The sequence below is a fragment of the Ruditapes philippinarum genome, unplaced genomic scaffold, assembly GCF_026571515.1.
Source record: "Ruditapes philippinarum isolate M1 unplaced genomic scaffold, ASM2657151v2 ctg1213_1_1_1_1, whole genome shotgun sequence".
Lineage (NCBI taxonomy): Eukaryota > Metazoa > Mollusca > Bivalvia > Venerida > Veneridae > Ruditapes > Ruditapes philippinarum.
Window position 1 is genome coordinate 149,470 of NW_026865813.1, and position 16,552 is coordinate 166,021.

Here is a 16,552-nt window from a genome sequence, read left to right on the forward strand (position 1 = left end):
AATAAATGTAAGGAAATAACTGTCATGAAAGGAATGACTGACATATAAATACGAATTTCATTACGCACAGCAAATACCATGACATGTATTAAATATACAAATATATGTTGAATAAATTCCTTTTAATGCTTCAATTGTAAACTAAATAAAAATATAAAAACATACTGTAACTTGTTATCTTTCTCAAATGTACAAAAACGACTATCAAAGCAGCCTTATTTTTGTTTCTTAGTAAGTTTTCTCAGAGTTGAAAAATTATGAAGTAATCTCCTGGGTGAATTCTGTAGGTGCATGACCTAGAGATAAATTCTATACACTCGTGTGACCTGGATGATTCTGCAACATCACTGTGGCATGGATAAATTTTGTACCCTCATGTGGCCTGGATAGATTCTGTATACTCGAGTGATCCTTAATTTTCATTTCCAGGAGAGAAGAACAAAGTTTCTTGGTGAAAGTTCTGGGTCAAATACTGGCACTAAAGCACTTACATGTCCTGAAAAAGATTTCAAATGCATTATTTTTGACAGTAAATATAACAGGAATTTGAAATGAACTTAATTTCAACAAATGAAGAAATGTAAATCAAAACAAAATGTACAGAATTTTATATACAAATGTACAAAAGAACCTAGAAAACTCATTTAAGTAAATTAAATCCCTGGGAGGTCTATTTAGTCAAAAAAGGGGCCTATACCAATCAACTGAATAAATAAAGGCAGAGGGTGGGGCTAGGCACTTTAATAAAAGAGATAAAAAAAATTCAATCAGCCATTTTTTATACAAGTATGTATATCAGTCATATGCATTTATAAAATTTTGGGATTATTCTTATGGGGAAAACTAACAAAATCTAACCAGATGTTTAAGACCAACACATTTAAACACAATTTATTACTGACAGCAAATATAAGCCAATCTCAAACAACTGAAAATAATTTTAGAACTATCACATAAAAACTTAAATTTGTGCATGGCCGAGTGGTCAACACGTCAGATTAGTAATCTAATGATCGCAGCCTCATAGGTCCAAACCTCGTCAGGGGAAAGTTTGTTTCCTTGAGCAAAAACTTTACACTTATTGCTCAGTATGGTTGGTTCCAGGAACAGATTCAAAAGTGTGTCTATAAGCTTATAGCTTCCTACACAATCAAATCAAATAAATCCTGTATGAAACAAATTTATCTAATATTTCTATAATCTGTACAATAAGTGTAACTATTAGAAGAATGTTCTACAAATATTTCTTACTTCTACCTTTTTCAAATAAGAACATCATCCTGTCAAGAAGGACTAGTGTTTCTACAACAGGGGCTAAAGCAAGACGTATTGTATAAAATGCCACCACATCTTTCCATCTCTCTGTCATTCTTTCTGCTTGATGGAATAACTCCTCTGTTAACTGGTCTTGTGGAATATTCAGTTTTTGTAGACCAAGTTCAACATATCTGTTTGAGCAAAAAAAATACAAGAATAAACATTGGACCAAATTTATTTCAATGTAACAAACCGATATATCTTAGAATATCTACTAGAACATCGTTCTTCTATAACAGTTATACTTTATTCTTGCATAAAAACTGCTCATGCAGGTATACATCAACAGAAAAGAAAACATGAATAAACAGATAGATTCTTGTGTCCATGTGCTGTTGTTGCATTGTTTTGTTAAATGAGACTAAGGGCCACATATCAAAAAGCTTAATGCAATAATGACCCCAGTAGTTGTTGTATTTTTGTTTTTGATAAGCATGACTAAAACAGCTTAATGAAATAACAGCCCCAGTAGTTTTTGGTTTCAAGTCATAACTAAACTATCAAGGTCCTATGGCTAACTTTAATTTTTGAGGATGAGAAAAGCCCTCCAGTAACCTTTCCATCCTTTTATTCACAATGGGCACCTACATGTATGTAGGACAAAAACCCTGAGATAGCTGCAGCTTAAACATTCTGACAAAATAGAATTTCAACATTCCTGATAGATCTAGACTTTTAACTCAAAGCAGTTATGGGCAAGTACAATAATTCAAAATTTGTAACCTTATAAAATCAGTTATGAAGGTCCCTAAATTGATAAATGTATATTAGTTTATCAGAATCATCCATACTTTTCAAACTGTAGATCTTTCATCTTCCTTGAGGGTATTTGCACTGCAGTTCTTTTAAAATCTGGACATAATTTATTGGCAATCCATTCAAGAGCAGCTCGGTAGCTGTGAATCTTCAACAAAGGTGGACTTTCTGAAATTTAAGAAATCTTGGTGAATAAAACAAATACATCTTACCAGAATAGAAGTTATTTGAGAAATATTTTGGTTGTTGCTAAAGTATGTGAATACATATACATGTACTAACACTGAAAAGAAAAAAAAACAACTAGAAATACATGTATGCTCACATGACATTTATTCCCCACTCTACATTTGGTGTCACATTGCATGTGAACATACTTATGCATATTTTAAGTGTTATATTTAATTAAAACATAATATACATATATGATGATATTATCATTAGTAAGTTTCAAAAAGGGTCTGACCGAAACAAGGCGGTGATATGCACATCTCCTCATGGTATTGAAGGAATCCATAAAGTTTAATTGAATTACAGCCAGTAGTAGCAGAGAAGTAGCCCAGAAACAATTATTGCTCTATATGCATACTGTATAACTAATCAAGGGCCATAACTCTAAGTTATATTTTATATTTTCATAATCTGAAGACATGCTACTTACCTACAGGTACCTTTAAAACATTATCTTAGTCCTCAAAAACCTACCTTTTAATCTCTGTGAATATGTATCAGCAAAGTGACAAGCCAATTCCCTGCTGGCATAAGATTGCTGGTGATGAGGTAATGATATACAGAAATTACTCATTGGATAACCAACCATACCAGTCTCACAACTGTTAATGAAATAAATATAAAAGTTATTATAACTTATTATGACTAAGCAAGGACTTATCAAGGACAAATCATGCTAAACTAGGTATATTTAAGATATTTGCTGACACAGATGAAAACTGTATATAAATCAAATAAAATGTTCCAGAACATAATATGATGCTGCTATTTCAAGAAAAATTTTAACTGATAAGCAATGATTTTCTGCATGCACCTTTAGATGAAAAGGAAATGTAACAACATATTTCTTTAATACAGGCATTTTGGAATTACATGTATTTTCTTTTCAAAAATTCAATCAAAAATTGTGTAAACGGCAGGCAGCAGATGTTTAGCTTTATTCACTTTAAATATTACTAAATACAGAACAAGCTCTGCGGGACAACACCCTTCGCGAGACAAAGATTTTGGTTGCTGCATAGAGGTGTTGTTCTGGTGCGGTCAAACTTATTGTGAAGCCTTACTTTTGGAAAAAATGACTGTTGTACAGAGGTGATTTCTCTACAGAGGTCCACTCTGTCGAGATTGTACTGTAATTACTACTTTATAGAATAATACCTTTCATCTGATATCTTCATATAACAACAGCCAACTGATGCCAAACCAACTGCTGCTTGGCAATTAACAAAGAATCGTAGAAATGTGGGTGTCAGATCACCACATGCATGTAACCCCGTCAGCATAAACTTCCAGTTGTCAACATCAAGATGACCTGTGACCTCTGACTTACAAGCAACAGAATAATCTTGACCGGTACTTAGCTGTGTATTATGCCGGCTTTTGAAATCATTGTCATCAAATGGATTCACACAACTGTCACATCCTTCAGTAGTCGTTTCCACAGAATTACACGATAAAACATGGTCATTCTTTATATCACATTTTATTGATTGAGTTTTTGATTTTTCATTTTCATTAAAGTTTGACTTAGATGTTGTATCACTTATAGTAACAATGTTTGACTGAGTAACAGATTCTGAACAGTTTTCTAACTTCAAACAACCATCTTGTGCAATTTGTGATTCAACTTTAGCATATTTGATATCTTTAATTCCTTCAAGTAACTGACTGTTATCCTGTGTTCTTTTATTACATTCATTTAAACGATTGATCATTTCATGATGAACTGGTTCATTGTTGGATTCTAAATCATCACAGCTGGCATCATCTGGTTCATTCTTATGGTCAATCCTTAATGCAAGATCTTTATTGGTGACATCATAAGCACATACCCTGTTTATTTCTGAGTCTTTATCTCTGACATTCATAGAGTTTGACACAAAAGGTTGTCTAATAGTTTCAGTGTCATAATTTTCCTGACATTGTGACGTTATTATGGCTATAAATTCCTCGGCAGTCATGTTAGGGTAAATCATGCTCGTCACGTGGCATGGAAGAGGAACCTGTTCACTACTTTTCCCTTTAGCAGCCTGAAAAAGATATTTTACAACAAATCCCCTATTTTACTCTATAAATGCTAGGCATAATAAGGATTAACCTACACTACCAGTTTAGAGCCAGGATACGTGTTCACTAAGTGGGGTTGAGGAGGGGTAGGTTAATCAGGCTATAAATTATGAGCTATCCATTGTTAAAGATCCTGTAACACATTTTTTTCATGGTTTTATTTCATGATATGATGCTCAAATTAAGATATTTCAATATTGTAAGTTCCAATAAGCATTATTTACAAAGATATTACCCAATTTAACATTTCATGTAAATAAAGGGAGGTAATTAGAAATTTATTTTCTATAAATTCTAAGTCAAATTTTCCAATAAGAAATGAATGCATGTAATTTATTGATTAAATATAATGTGCACAAATATTTGCAGTACACATTTTACATATTCTTCGATGTTTGAAAATTGTTTTATTTGCATAATTATAAACATATATAATTTTTTGCAAGTGTGGTATACACACTTATGCTCGCCCATATGGTCTCTTTTCGGTGGCGAGGGTAAACAAACCCAAACACACACACGTATACACACAGTAACAATATCAATCACAAAACATACAGGATCTTTAATATAAAGGATTTTAATATATACAGCAGAAGACAACACTGCATGATTCATTAACAAAAGAAATAAAAACACTTGAATATAGATTATTCAAAAATTTATTATAATTCACACTACCAAAAAAAAAAACAACAACAAACAATCAAAAGTGATTTCTTGAATAAATTATGAAATATGACATAACAATATCAGAATAAATATTTCACCGGTTTGTAGAAATAGATATGCAAAAAGTGTAACACAATTATTACTTACCAATATTTTCTTTTTTATCTCTCTATCAATTTCCCTGAAATATTAAACTGCTGAAGTATACTTGCACTTCAAGCACAAATTTTTTTTAATTGACTCTTTAACTCTTAATATAAGCATGTTTACGGTGAAAATGCAATATGACATTTAACTATATCGTCTTACAGCAATTCAACTACATTATTATTATCTACAGACAAGCTTGAACAACTGAGAGGTCTTACCAGAGTTTATACTGTTCATGTTGGCTGCTAAAAATTAGTATTTTGTCTTGTGTATTTAGTCTCGCGATCTATTACCGACTGAGATATGCGGGCTGGCTATTAAATTGGCAACATATAGTAAATAACTTTTTGCAACAGAAATTATGCACTGTAGCTTACCTGTCATATTTGGTGGCTTTAGGTGCATGTGTCCCTGCAGCCTCTACAGATGTTACGTTCAAGTTGTAGCCAAATGACAGCAACCTAGCCAGATGTCCTAGACCTGAACCCACATCAACAACATTCTTACAATCAATATGCTGGCTTAACATATACACAACCTGGCATAAAAATAATATGCTGACTTAACATATACACAACCTGGCATAAAAACAATATGCTACCTTAACATATACACAACCTGGCATAAAAACAATATGCTGGCTTAACATATACACAACCTGGCATAAAAACAATATGCTGGCTTAACATATACACAACCTGGCATAAAAACAATATGCTGGCTTAACATATACACAACCTGGCATAAAAACAATATGCTTGCTTAATACAGTTGACTCTCGGTAACTCGAAATCCAAGGGACTAGGTATTTTACTTCGAGAGAAACGGAATTCGAGTAACGTGGGACTATCGCCATTACGTTGACTTCGTACATGTATATACATGTACCTGATTGAATGTGCAAAGAAGTAGGTTTCTTATTGTTGTTAGCGGCAATGCTGCAATATTTAACCATTGAAATGACGGTAAATCACTTTCAACTACAAATTATAAATGAACAAAAATATATCATTCAAAATTTAATACATGTATATTAATAGTGAAACATAAAACACACAATTATATTTGATTTAATTGATCATCGGACGAAAACGAAATTAGCAACTATCGTGAACCGGAAGTACAAAATTAATGTTTGCAATATGACGGAACATTAATTATACAAATATCATTTACGTTGATAATACACATCAATACCTAGGCTGTTATTTGACTAGGCTGTTATTTGACTAACACCCGTCAGACTGGCACGAGTAAACTTTTTTAAAGAAATGTAATTAAATTTTAATTTAGTTATCTAATTGTTAAAAACCAATTAAGTCGTGAAACGGATTAAAGACACTTACTTTTACGACGTGTTAATAATACATGATGACCGGCAATTAAAAATTACTATGAAACGTGTAAATCACGAGTGACAACATCTCACCTTGATGTCGCCGACCTTTGATCAGTCGGCTGTTTTCACCACTTCGACTAATTGAGATGAAAAATATGTGGACTTTAATTGACGGGACCAAATTTTCTTTTCGACTAAACAGGAGTCTCGGTAAGTCAAAATTTGACCTAAGCGGAGTTAAAATACAAAGATAAAGAAGGAAATTTGACGGGACTTTAGAAATTATTCGACTAAGGCGGAATTTTGAGTAAAGCGATTTTGACTTATTGAGAGTCAACTGTATATACACAACCTGGTATAAAAAAACAATATGCTGGCTTAACATATACACAACCTGGTATAAAAGCAATATGCTGGCTTAACATATACACAACCTGGCATAAAAATAATATGCTACCTTAACATATACAACAACCTGACATAAAAATAATATGCTACCTTAAGATATACACAACCTGGCATAAAAACAATATGCTTGCTTAACATATACTCAACCTGACATAAAAATAATATGCTACCTTAACATATACACAACCTGGCATAAAATCAATATGCTGGCTTAACATATACACAACCTGGCATAAAAACAATATGCTACCTTAACATATACACAACCTGGCATAAAATCAATATGCTGGCTTAACATATACACAACCTGGCATAAAAAATATTATGCTACCTTAACATATACACAATCTGGCATAAAAACAGTATGCAGACTTAAGATATACACAACCTGGCATAAAAACAATATGCTGGCTGAACATATACACAACCTGACATGCAAACAATATGCTGACTTAACATATACCGTAATAATTCTATTTAGCGCCCATCCTCTAATAGACGCCCACCCCCCATATTTTGGACAAAAAACGGCCATTTTTCAGCCCAAAGTTGAAAAATTAACTGTCCCTTTTAAACGCCCATTCCCCGATTTGAGTACAATTGAGCTTACCTTTACAATTCAAGTTTCCTTATTTCCATTTTCACGTAGGAACGAACTTCCCTTTTCTTGTCTTTTTTTCCGTAAAGTTTATATGTACACAGTATTTCAATGCCACCACCTTTTACAAAAGTTCCTTTTGATGATGAACGCGGTTCTCCAAGTATTTTGGCACTGATTTCTACAATAAGTCCATCTTTGAATAACTTTGTAAGAGGCTGACATAATCCCTCCGGTACTGTATATGTCCAACAAGAAATCCATTTATTTTTTACGATAATTGCGCTATCACTATGTTCATTTTCTGGTTCCAAATTACACTGAAGTATAGTTCCGACTGGGCATGTATATTTGTAAACGTGATATCCCTTAATAACAGATTTTAATAGACACAAGCATAGGGTTTGCCATAATTCAATGTGTTTTGTGTATAAGATATATATACATGTATAAAAAAATAACCATTCCGAGATGCCAAAAACTCACGCGCCTATTTCATTACGTCAGCAAGGTCAACGTGCGGGTTCAATGTATTGGGGCCCAACATGGAGATTAGTTCTGATTAAAAATTAATTTTGAACAATAGACGATAGTCTTTTTATATCAAAATCCCACATCAATCCTTTAAGAACATATATGCTTGTGTCAGTAAAATCGGTCAGAACTATTCTTAACTTTTTATATCTTACAATTATATTGGTGGGTATAAAAAAATGCATAATGATCGGACTCGAAATATTCCATTGACTTTTGAATTGTATAGAACATCCCCAGATTACAGAGTTAATTGGTACCTTTACATAATATTTCGTTGGGAAAAATCATAATATTTTTGCAGGCTCATTTTTTATTCCCCTTGCTCGGATACCGGACTCTACATGCATCGGTATTATAAGTGCGGAAAAAGAACAGACTTTAGCCGGTACGTTACGATACCGAAATCCGACTTTAGCGTTGTCTGCAATTATAAATCAACATCCGCTCTATCTTCGGATTCGATTTCTTCTTATAGTTATGAGGGGCGAGTGGATTTATAAAGCCTTGCTTAGAAAATTAGTTTGTCTTATGAAGATGCGTCTCCAATTAACGCCCATCCCCAACTTTCGAAAAGTCTATGATTATAATAAAAGCCCGGGCGCTAAATAGAATTATTACGGTACATGTGTACACAACCTTGCATAAAAACAATATATATACCGATTGAGCATTCATACAGCCTGGGCTTAAAACATATAAGATGGCTCTATGTCAGTTGGTACTCTGGTTATAAATTAAAACAATGCCATTTATCAAGGTCATCTTGACTAACTTACTAAGTCAAAGAGTTTCTACACAATAAGAGCAATCATCTATTGAAATTTGCTGACTCTCTGTTTAATTAATGTCATATAATAATCATAATCATAATACTGTTTGGAAAACAGTTTTCACATAAAAAAATTCTGTAACTTTGACCTATCATACCCAAAAACCTGCTGGGTCTAGCTACCTACTAAAAAACTTGGTAATCTTCCTATGAAGTTTGAAGACACAGTGTTCTCTCCAGTTATCCATTGAAATAAAATGCTCTAATGATTAACTGACTGAGAACAAACATTTGCAGAACAATCCCGCCTCTTCTAAATCATTATGCACAATTGTCTTTCTATAAATAAATTACATTTATCTTCACTTTTACTCCTGACATACTTTTACTACAAACTAACTTTATTCCTTAAAAACAAACCTTTGCCAAGTTTTTAATTTCATGCCGTTTCTTTGGTTTCACGTGTTTCTTGAAAAAAGCATGTAGCTCTCCATTGTCATCTGCAAATGCCATCAATGAAACAATAATAATCGTGTGAAAGAAAATAATCTTATCAAAGATAGTACATCATGGTTTAGCAAACACAAGCGCGGCGTGGGGTGTTAGTGCTTGTCTGTTCAGGGCAACAACAGACCTGGGGATGATAACATTGATCAGTAATTGATTTAATTACAATTAATGCCGCAACAATTATAACAAGAGGGCCATGATGGCCCTGAGGTCACTCACCTGTATATAAGCCCCCGGAGCGGGGCCAGTTTAAACCCCAGGGCTTTTATTTGAACAAACTTGGAAAACACTCATTAGAAGATGTTTCACAATGTTAAGTTTTTACTACACACATGTAATGAAAAACAATGATCTCACCCGCACCCCGTCTTCCCCCCCCCCCCCCCCCCCGGGCAGGGCCAATTTTCACCCAAGGGCATTTTATTTGAACAAACTTGGTAGACATCCATAAGAAGATATTTCATGCTAAACATCAAAGCTTAAGCTCATTGGGTTTTTTAAAAGAAGATTTTTAAGTTTTTACTACACACAATATAGTTAAAAACAATGAACCCCTGGGGCGGGGCAGTTTTGACCCAGGGCTTTTATTTGAACAAACTTTGTAGACGTTTACTAGAAGATGTTTAATTTGCTTAATATCTAAACCTCTAGCTATTTAGGTTTTTTCAAAGAAGATTTTTTAAGTTTTTACTATATGCTATAGGGAAAATTTCAAGACCCCCCGGGCGGGGCCAATTTTTGACCCCAGGGCTATTATTTTGAAACAAACTTGTAGACACTCACTAGAAGATGTTTCATGCGAAATATCTAGACTCTAGCTATTTGGGTTTTTTTTCAAAAAGATTATTTAAGTTTTTTTGCTAACACATACAAAAGGAAAATCACAATGGACCCCCGGGGCCCGGGGCGAAATTTTGGACCCCATGGGATTTTTTTGAACAAACTTGTAGACACCCATTAGAAGATGTTTCCATGCTGAATAACTTTAGCTCTAGCTCTTTTAAGTTCTTTTCAAAGAAATTTTGTAAGTTTTTAGCTATATGCATATAGGGAAAATCAATTGACCTCCCTGGGGCGGGGCTCAATGTTTGACCAGGGCTTTTATTTGAACAACTTGGTACACACTCATTAGAGATGTTTCATTGCTGAATATTTATCTCTATAGCTCTTTGGGTTTTTAAAAGAATGAAATTTTTACCGTTTTTACTAATGCACTATAGGGAAAATCAATGATCCCTGGGGCGGGCCAATTTTGACCCCAGGGATTTTAATTTGAAACAAACTTTGGTAGAGACTGCACTAGAAGATGTTCCATGTCCAAATTTCTAAGCTCTAGCTCTTAGGGTTTTTTAAAAGAAGATATTTTAAAGTTTTTCTTTCGGTTGCCATGGCAACCAGAGTTCTGCATGGAATAATTACTTTTAACAGTCCTTTTTAAGGTGACCACCAAAGGAACATTCCTGTGAAGTTTGGATGAAATTGGCTTAGTGGTTTATGAGGAGATGTCATTTAAAGTAAAAGTTTACGGACGGACGGCCGGACGCCGGACGGACGGACGCCGGTCGAAAAGCGATCACAAAAGCTCACCCTGTCACTTTGTGACACGTGAGCTAAAAATAAAGTTCCAGAGTGTTTAGTATTATCACTGTTATGCATTTCTCAAAAAGGTGAATAGCTGTGCTGTGTGTTTCGTGTTGATATCTTTAAATTGTTTAAGAAATGCGCTACATTAAAGATTTAGCATGATGATGATGATGACGCCAATACAGGGATCATAATAACTAAACTTTTCTTTAAAAGACAGATCAGAAATGACTACAGAACTGTTTGTCGGTTAGGAATTTATATTTATAAGAATGATGACTCTTGACTTTCAGGAAACACAAACTATGGCTCCCTGGGTAATGGTTACATTTTTGTGCTGTAGTAGATTTAATTTCCTTTCATTTGTTCAAAAATTATAGGGAGGACATCAATTGCTAACAGACAGATGGATGGCATACCAGGTGCACAATATTGAAACATCAAATTTTTTAGTTGTATAAAAAAATAACCAAACAAATAAATAAACCAGATCAAATCTTTAGTATACAAAAGACTGATTTACCAGTCATGTAGGGAAACAGTAATCTGGTGAGTGAAATGGGTGTACACATCTTAAAGACTGCAAAATGTTTACACAACTAGACATGGTAACTTACCTAATGGATTAAACTTTACATCTGCATCAATATCATCATTGTCATCATCAGATCTTTCAAATCTCCCTTAAATAAAATCATAAAAGATAAAGCTTTGATACATTTTAAAATTAAAGTCAAAATGTAACTATATAATATTTTAAAGTTTCCTGTAAATAACTCGAAACCATCACTAAGCTCCTCTTTCATCAATCACTAACATTAATAATCTCTTTGATACTATTTCTCAATTACATTTCTGATGAAATTTTACACCTGGACTGCCAAATTTTCTCACACATAAAATAAGTACCAGTACGAGTATACAAAACTACTATAATTAAAGGATCCAAATGAAGTGTTTTTTTTTGTTTTTGTTTTTTTCAGTTCACGTATTCATGAATTAAAATGCTTTGAAAAATTTATTTTAATTATAAAGGTCAGGTCCATTTATCATTATAACATTATTGAGAAGCACACAAGACTAAGTTAAACTTGCCATTCCTCGGGTGGGCTTTTGCCTACTTACATTGTTTACATGTCTTAATAAAACCTCACATACACCCATAAATGGGATCTACAGGTATAAAATTAGAGCTTGTAAAAAAAAAAAGGTCAGAAAATCAGGACATGATTAATGCATTTACCAGTAGTGGAAAATCCTACTTTCAGTTTTAAAAAGACAAATAGTTGAAAGTGATCTTACATTATTTTGTCACAGTATGGTTTTAATCGAAAGTTAACAAAAAGTCATTATTTAGAAGTTGATATCATAGCATTTACAAATTGATCTTCAACTATTATTTCATTTGAGCCGCGTCACGAGAAAACCAACATAGTGCGTTTGCGACCAACATAGATCCAGACCAGCCTGCACATCCACGCAGTCTGATCAGGATCCATGCTGTTTGCTTACCAACCCTATTACAAGTAGAGAAACTGATAGCGAACAGCATAGATCCTGATCAGACTGCCCGAATGCGCAGGCTGGTCTGGATCCATGATGGTCGCAAACATACTATGTTGGTTTTGTTGTGATGCGGCTCATTTATTTTTTACCATGAGCAACAAATACACAACATTATACTGTGACAAATATAATTTACAATAGATAATAACAAAACATGATTTTTATTACAACTACCTGTACTTACCTGTATCATTTTCATTAAACAGTTTACATAACTTGTTAGTGATGTCCTCACATTGTCTATCCAATGAGTATGAATCACAACATGTCTTGAAACTTAGCAACGACAAAGGAACCACTTTCCTGAAACAATACTCAGTAGAATCAGTTTCTAATAACTGCCACAATTCTATTAGTATCAGACAAAGTTTTAATTAACACAAATAGAAAAAACAAATCTGAATGGATTTAACATGATGCTGCTTTATTTCATCACTACAGATATCTCTCTTCGGAAATTAAGTTTAAATTAAACAGCAGGTTCAATCTTCAAAACCTGAAGCAAAATATACTGATAAAGAAAATCAAAGACAGCAGCAGATTTACATCAGATGGAATCTTAGTCACATGTATGAACAATAGTAAAAGTACACATCCCACTTGAACTCAATAAGGAAAAACAATTTTCAACAAACTTAACAGAGGATTACCTGACTAACAGTGCTGTTATAATTTTCTGGTCCTTCTGGATCATCGATTTAGGCACGTTTAAGTGTAAAAAATCGAGTACCGCTCAAGCCGGTGCCAGGGGGCCTGAGGGATATGTTGCACTTTTTCATTATCCCCTATATAAAGACTCAATCAAACTGAGTCTGCAACTTCCCAGGGGTCACACTTTTTCCAGATTAATTTTTACAGTATAACAGCTATGAGTTAACCAAGATACTCTTAACATAACAACCACCATCAACAACAACATTACATTCAAAAGTAGTGGTTGGAAAGAAAATAAACATTGGTAAATGAAAAGGGCTTACTGTAATTTCACTGGCCTTTTGTCCAGCAAAAAACTTAACTCTTCTGTTGTTAGTTCAGACAATGTTGTACACCATGATTTTGGCAATTTATCCCAGTGATTTTTGAAATAAAAATCCTGAAAAATCCAAAAGAAAACATAAGTAGTTTTCATATAAAAAAAAACAATGATGAATTATTCAAAACATTACAGATTTACTATACAGTATAAGTCCAGTTGATTTGGGCAATCACCCTTCTTATTTCTATAATAAATGTCAGTATATTTTACATCATTCTTATTCCCAACTAAATGTTATCATATATATTCAGATGATCAAATGATGATGTTAAATGCATATTAAAGATTTCTATTTAGACTGATCTTTAAATTGGTGTTACTATCATTCTATAAATGAACAATATCTGGATAACATTCAGTAAATCATATTCAATGAAATTTTTGTATAACTGTACTAAGGAGTAAAAATCTATATTATACCAGATATGTTTTACTGTTGAGTCTGAACACTGCTTTTGACCACTTTAAATAATATATCAAAGAGGCATACCCTATTTTTCAATCTGGACAAAGCTGCTCATCTTGATTAAGAAAAAAGTTCAAAATAAAAATTACAGAGTGATAACTACCAGTCTCTCAGAGAATATTAAAAGATTTGGCTTGATTTTTTTTTTCAGTTTGATGTTTGTGTATATAGTATAGCATAACGTACTTCCATGTTAACCCATACATTTGCAGAGCAACAGATAATGTGCATATTTGCATATTCACGCAATTAATTTTACAAAATATGCAATTGATTATTTTAAAATGTGTATCAAGACCCATTTAAAAATAAATAAAATACCCAATTGTCTTAAATATCAAGGCATATTGTCATTTTCATCACTAAAGAAAAGTACATATGGTCTAGTGCACTGGAAGTGCACACTGTCTGCACTTCTTGTTCAGCTCTAGAAGTACAGAAGGGTGGGAAGTTTAGTGTGAACTCAACTGTAACCTGTTGTCGCTCATTGTTCTTGGACAAAGGTCAAATGCATGCTCTCAGAATATTACCAAATGTAAATCAGGTCTTACTTATCGACAGTCCCCAGTCTCCAAAGACTACCATTTAAAGTTGAATCAATTAAGCACTAAAACTGCCAGTTTGTATAATTATCTACTAATTGACGGTCTTTACTGACCCGCAAAGAGCGTGAATGTGTATATGAATGTCCCATCATGGGCATGTGAATCATTTGTATCAATAGACGCCCTGAAAGAAATATGGCATGCCATCATACAAGCGGGGACGAAAGAAGAAAAAAAAGATTTGAAACAAACAGAGCTCTAGTTTAATTACTAAATTAAAACAGTTGTGAAAAGTTCTAGTAAATTGGTAAGTGAAGTAAGTACTATCTATAATTTTTTTAAAAACATTTTCAGCTTTACTGATATTGAACCATGAAATTCCTATCTTCATAAATGAATACCCAATTGTGAGATCTAAAATCATAGGGTAATGAAGGTCTGAATGAAATGATGGATACCCATTTCAGTTTCAAAACTTATCTGTTGCTCTGCATTTGTGTTGAATAACTTTATCTATCCGAGTAAAACATCCTAATGTGAAATGTTTCGTTAAGGAAACGTCTGTCATCTGTTAAGGATAAAATGCTAAATTTATATATCGCGAATACTAGTTACAAAAAGATATATGAATCGGTCTGAACAAAGTTATGCAATAAAATACATAAATAATTACTGAAACGTAAGCATCTAATATCCATGTGTACTTGTGTAAGAAAGTTGTGAGCTGCTGAATATACAATTTCACTTTTTCAAGGTTTTCTGGCGATAATTTGATCATGGTTACTGAGCGCTTGAACCATAAATCCGTACCGGCTCGTCATTTATCGCGTCCGTAACGCGGGGATTTTGAAATGTATTTTTTTGCAATGTAATCTGTTGTAGAATATATAACGCATCAAATATCTGCTAGTTAAAAGATACAGTTGTCAAAAAGTAAAGTTTTCTATAACCTTTAATATATGCAGTTTTAAAGTTATTGAGATTTATTACGTTCAGGGCTAAATTCTGTTGACCCGTATGTTAAATTTCGCCTGGGACCAATCTTCTGCATATCTGTAGACGAGAAACTATTCCAAATTTTACAATCATAGAATGCACGAGTTTTCTTGGTGTGACTTAATTTCAAAATTCAGGGATTTTTTTGGCTTATTTTATAGCCATTATTGGGTCATATTCTCAATTGAAAATAGTATATTATTTTCCCAATCCACAGGAAAAAAAATCCCAATTGAAAGTTACAAAATAAAAATATCGAATAAAAATTTTAAATTCTTTGCAAATAAAGGCTTCTTCACTGTAATAGTGCTTAAATGTTTGAAGATGCCATCATAGACAGTAATTGTTTGATTCCAATTAATCACTGCAAAATTTCAGTCATGCATTTTTCCAAATTTTTAACAAAACACCACTGAAATTCCCAATTCCATGGGTATGAGTCATGTTCCCAAAATCCTGAAAAAAATTCCCTGAAATTATGGGATCCATATCAATATGAATATGAAAGCTCAACACTTATAATTAACGTACCGCGTAATGCGTTCCAACATGTTCGGTCAGTTTTCAGAACTACATGATGTTGAAAATTTTCTTTGATCACTTCATTCTTTAATCTGTTAATCTGAATGGCTGTCGATTGGCTCGTATATTTTTCATTATAAACAATGATTCCATACTTCTTTACATTGCAGCTACATGTACGTATATCTCCACTAACGGGAATATAATTAGTGAGATGATTTATCGAGCATTTTGTCAATACCACACTTTGACAAGGAGACCAAGGCACATATATCACCGGCCGATGAAAATTTCAGGTCATATACACACATTCCTCATTCTTTTTACTTATCCACCAATAAAGAACAACAAGATAATGGCTACAACCTTTTTTCCTCTTGTCTAGTTCCTTGTATTGCTTTTATACCATGGTTGATACTTCACTCACTCACATAACTACATGTGGTCACTCGTTTAGACATTTCCGCAATGGACTCACTAGAG

The 16,552-nt window shown here is 33.3% G+C and overlaps 1 protein-coding gene across 1 annotated transcript; it reads right to left on the reverse strand.

The window, feature by feature from the left end:
* Window positions 1-60: 60 nt before the first annotated feature.
* Window positions 61-15,379, reverse strand: LOC132730408 (methyltransferase-like protein 25B). Its single transcript, XM_060716327.1, has 12 exons — window positions 15,225-15,379; window positions 13,482-13,597; window positions 12,689-12,807; window positions 11,556-11,621; window positions 9,265-9,344; window positions 5,571-5,731; window positions 5,191-5,224; window positions 3,463-4,334; window positions 2,779-2,906; window positions 2,109-2,241; window positions 1,258-1,448; window positions 61-496 (listed from the first exon to the last, which is right to left on the reverse strand). The coding sequence occupies exons 1-12, from the start codon at window positions 15,327-15,329 to the stop codon at window positions 420-422; spliced, it is 2,082 nt and encodes a 693-aa protein (XP_060572310.1). The 5' UTR covers window positions 15,330-15,379; the 3' UTR covers window positions 61-419.
* Between the last annotated feature and the right edge of the window lie 1,173 nt (window positions 15,380-16,552).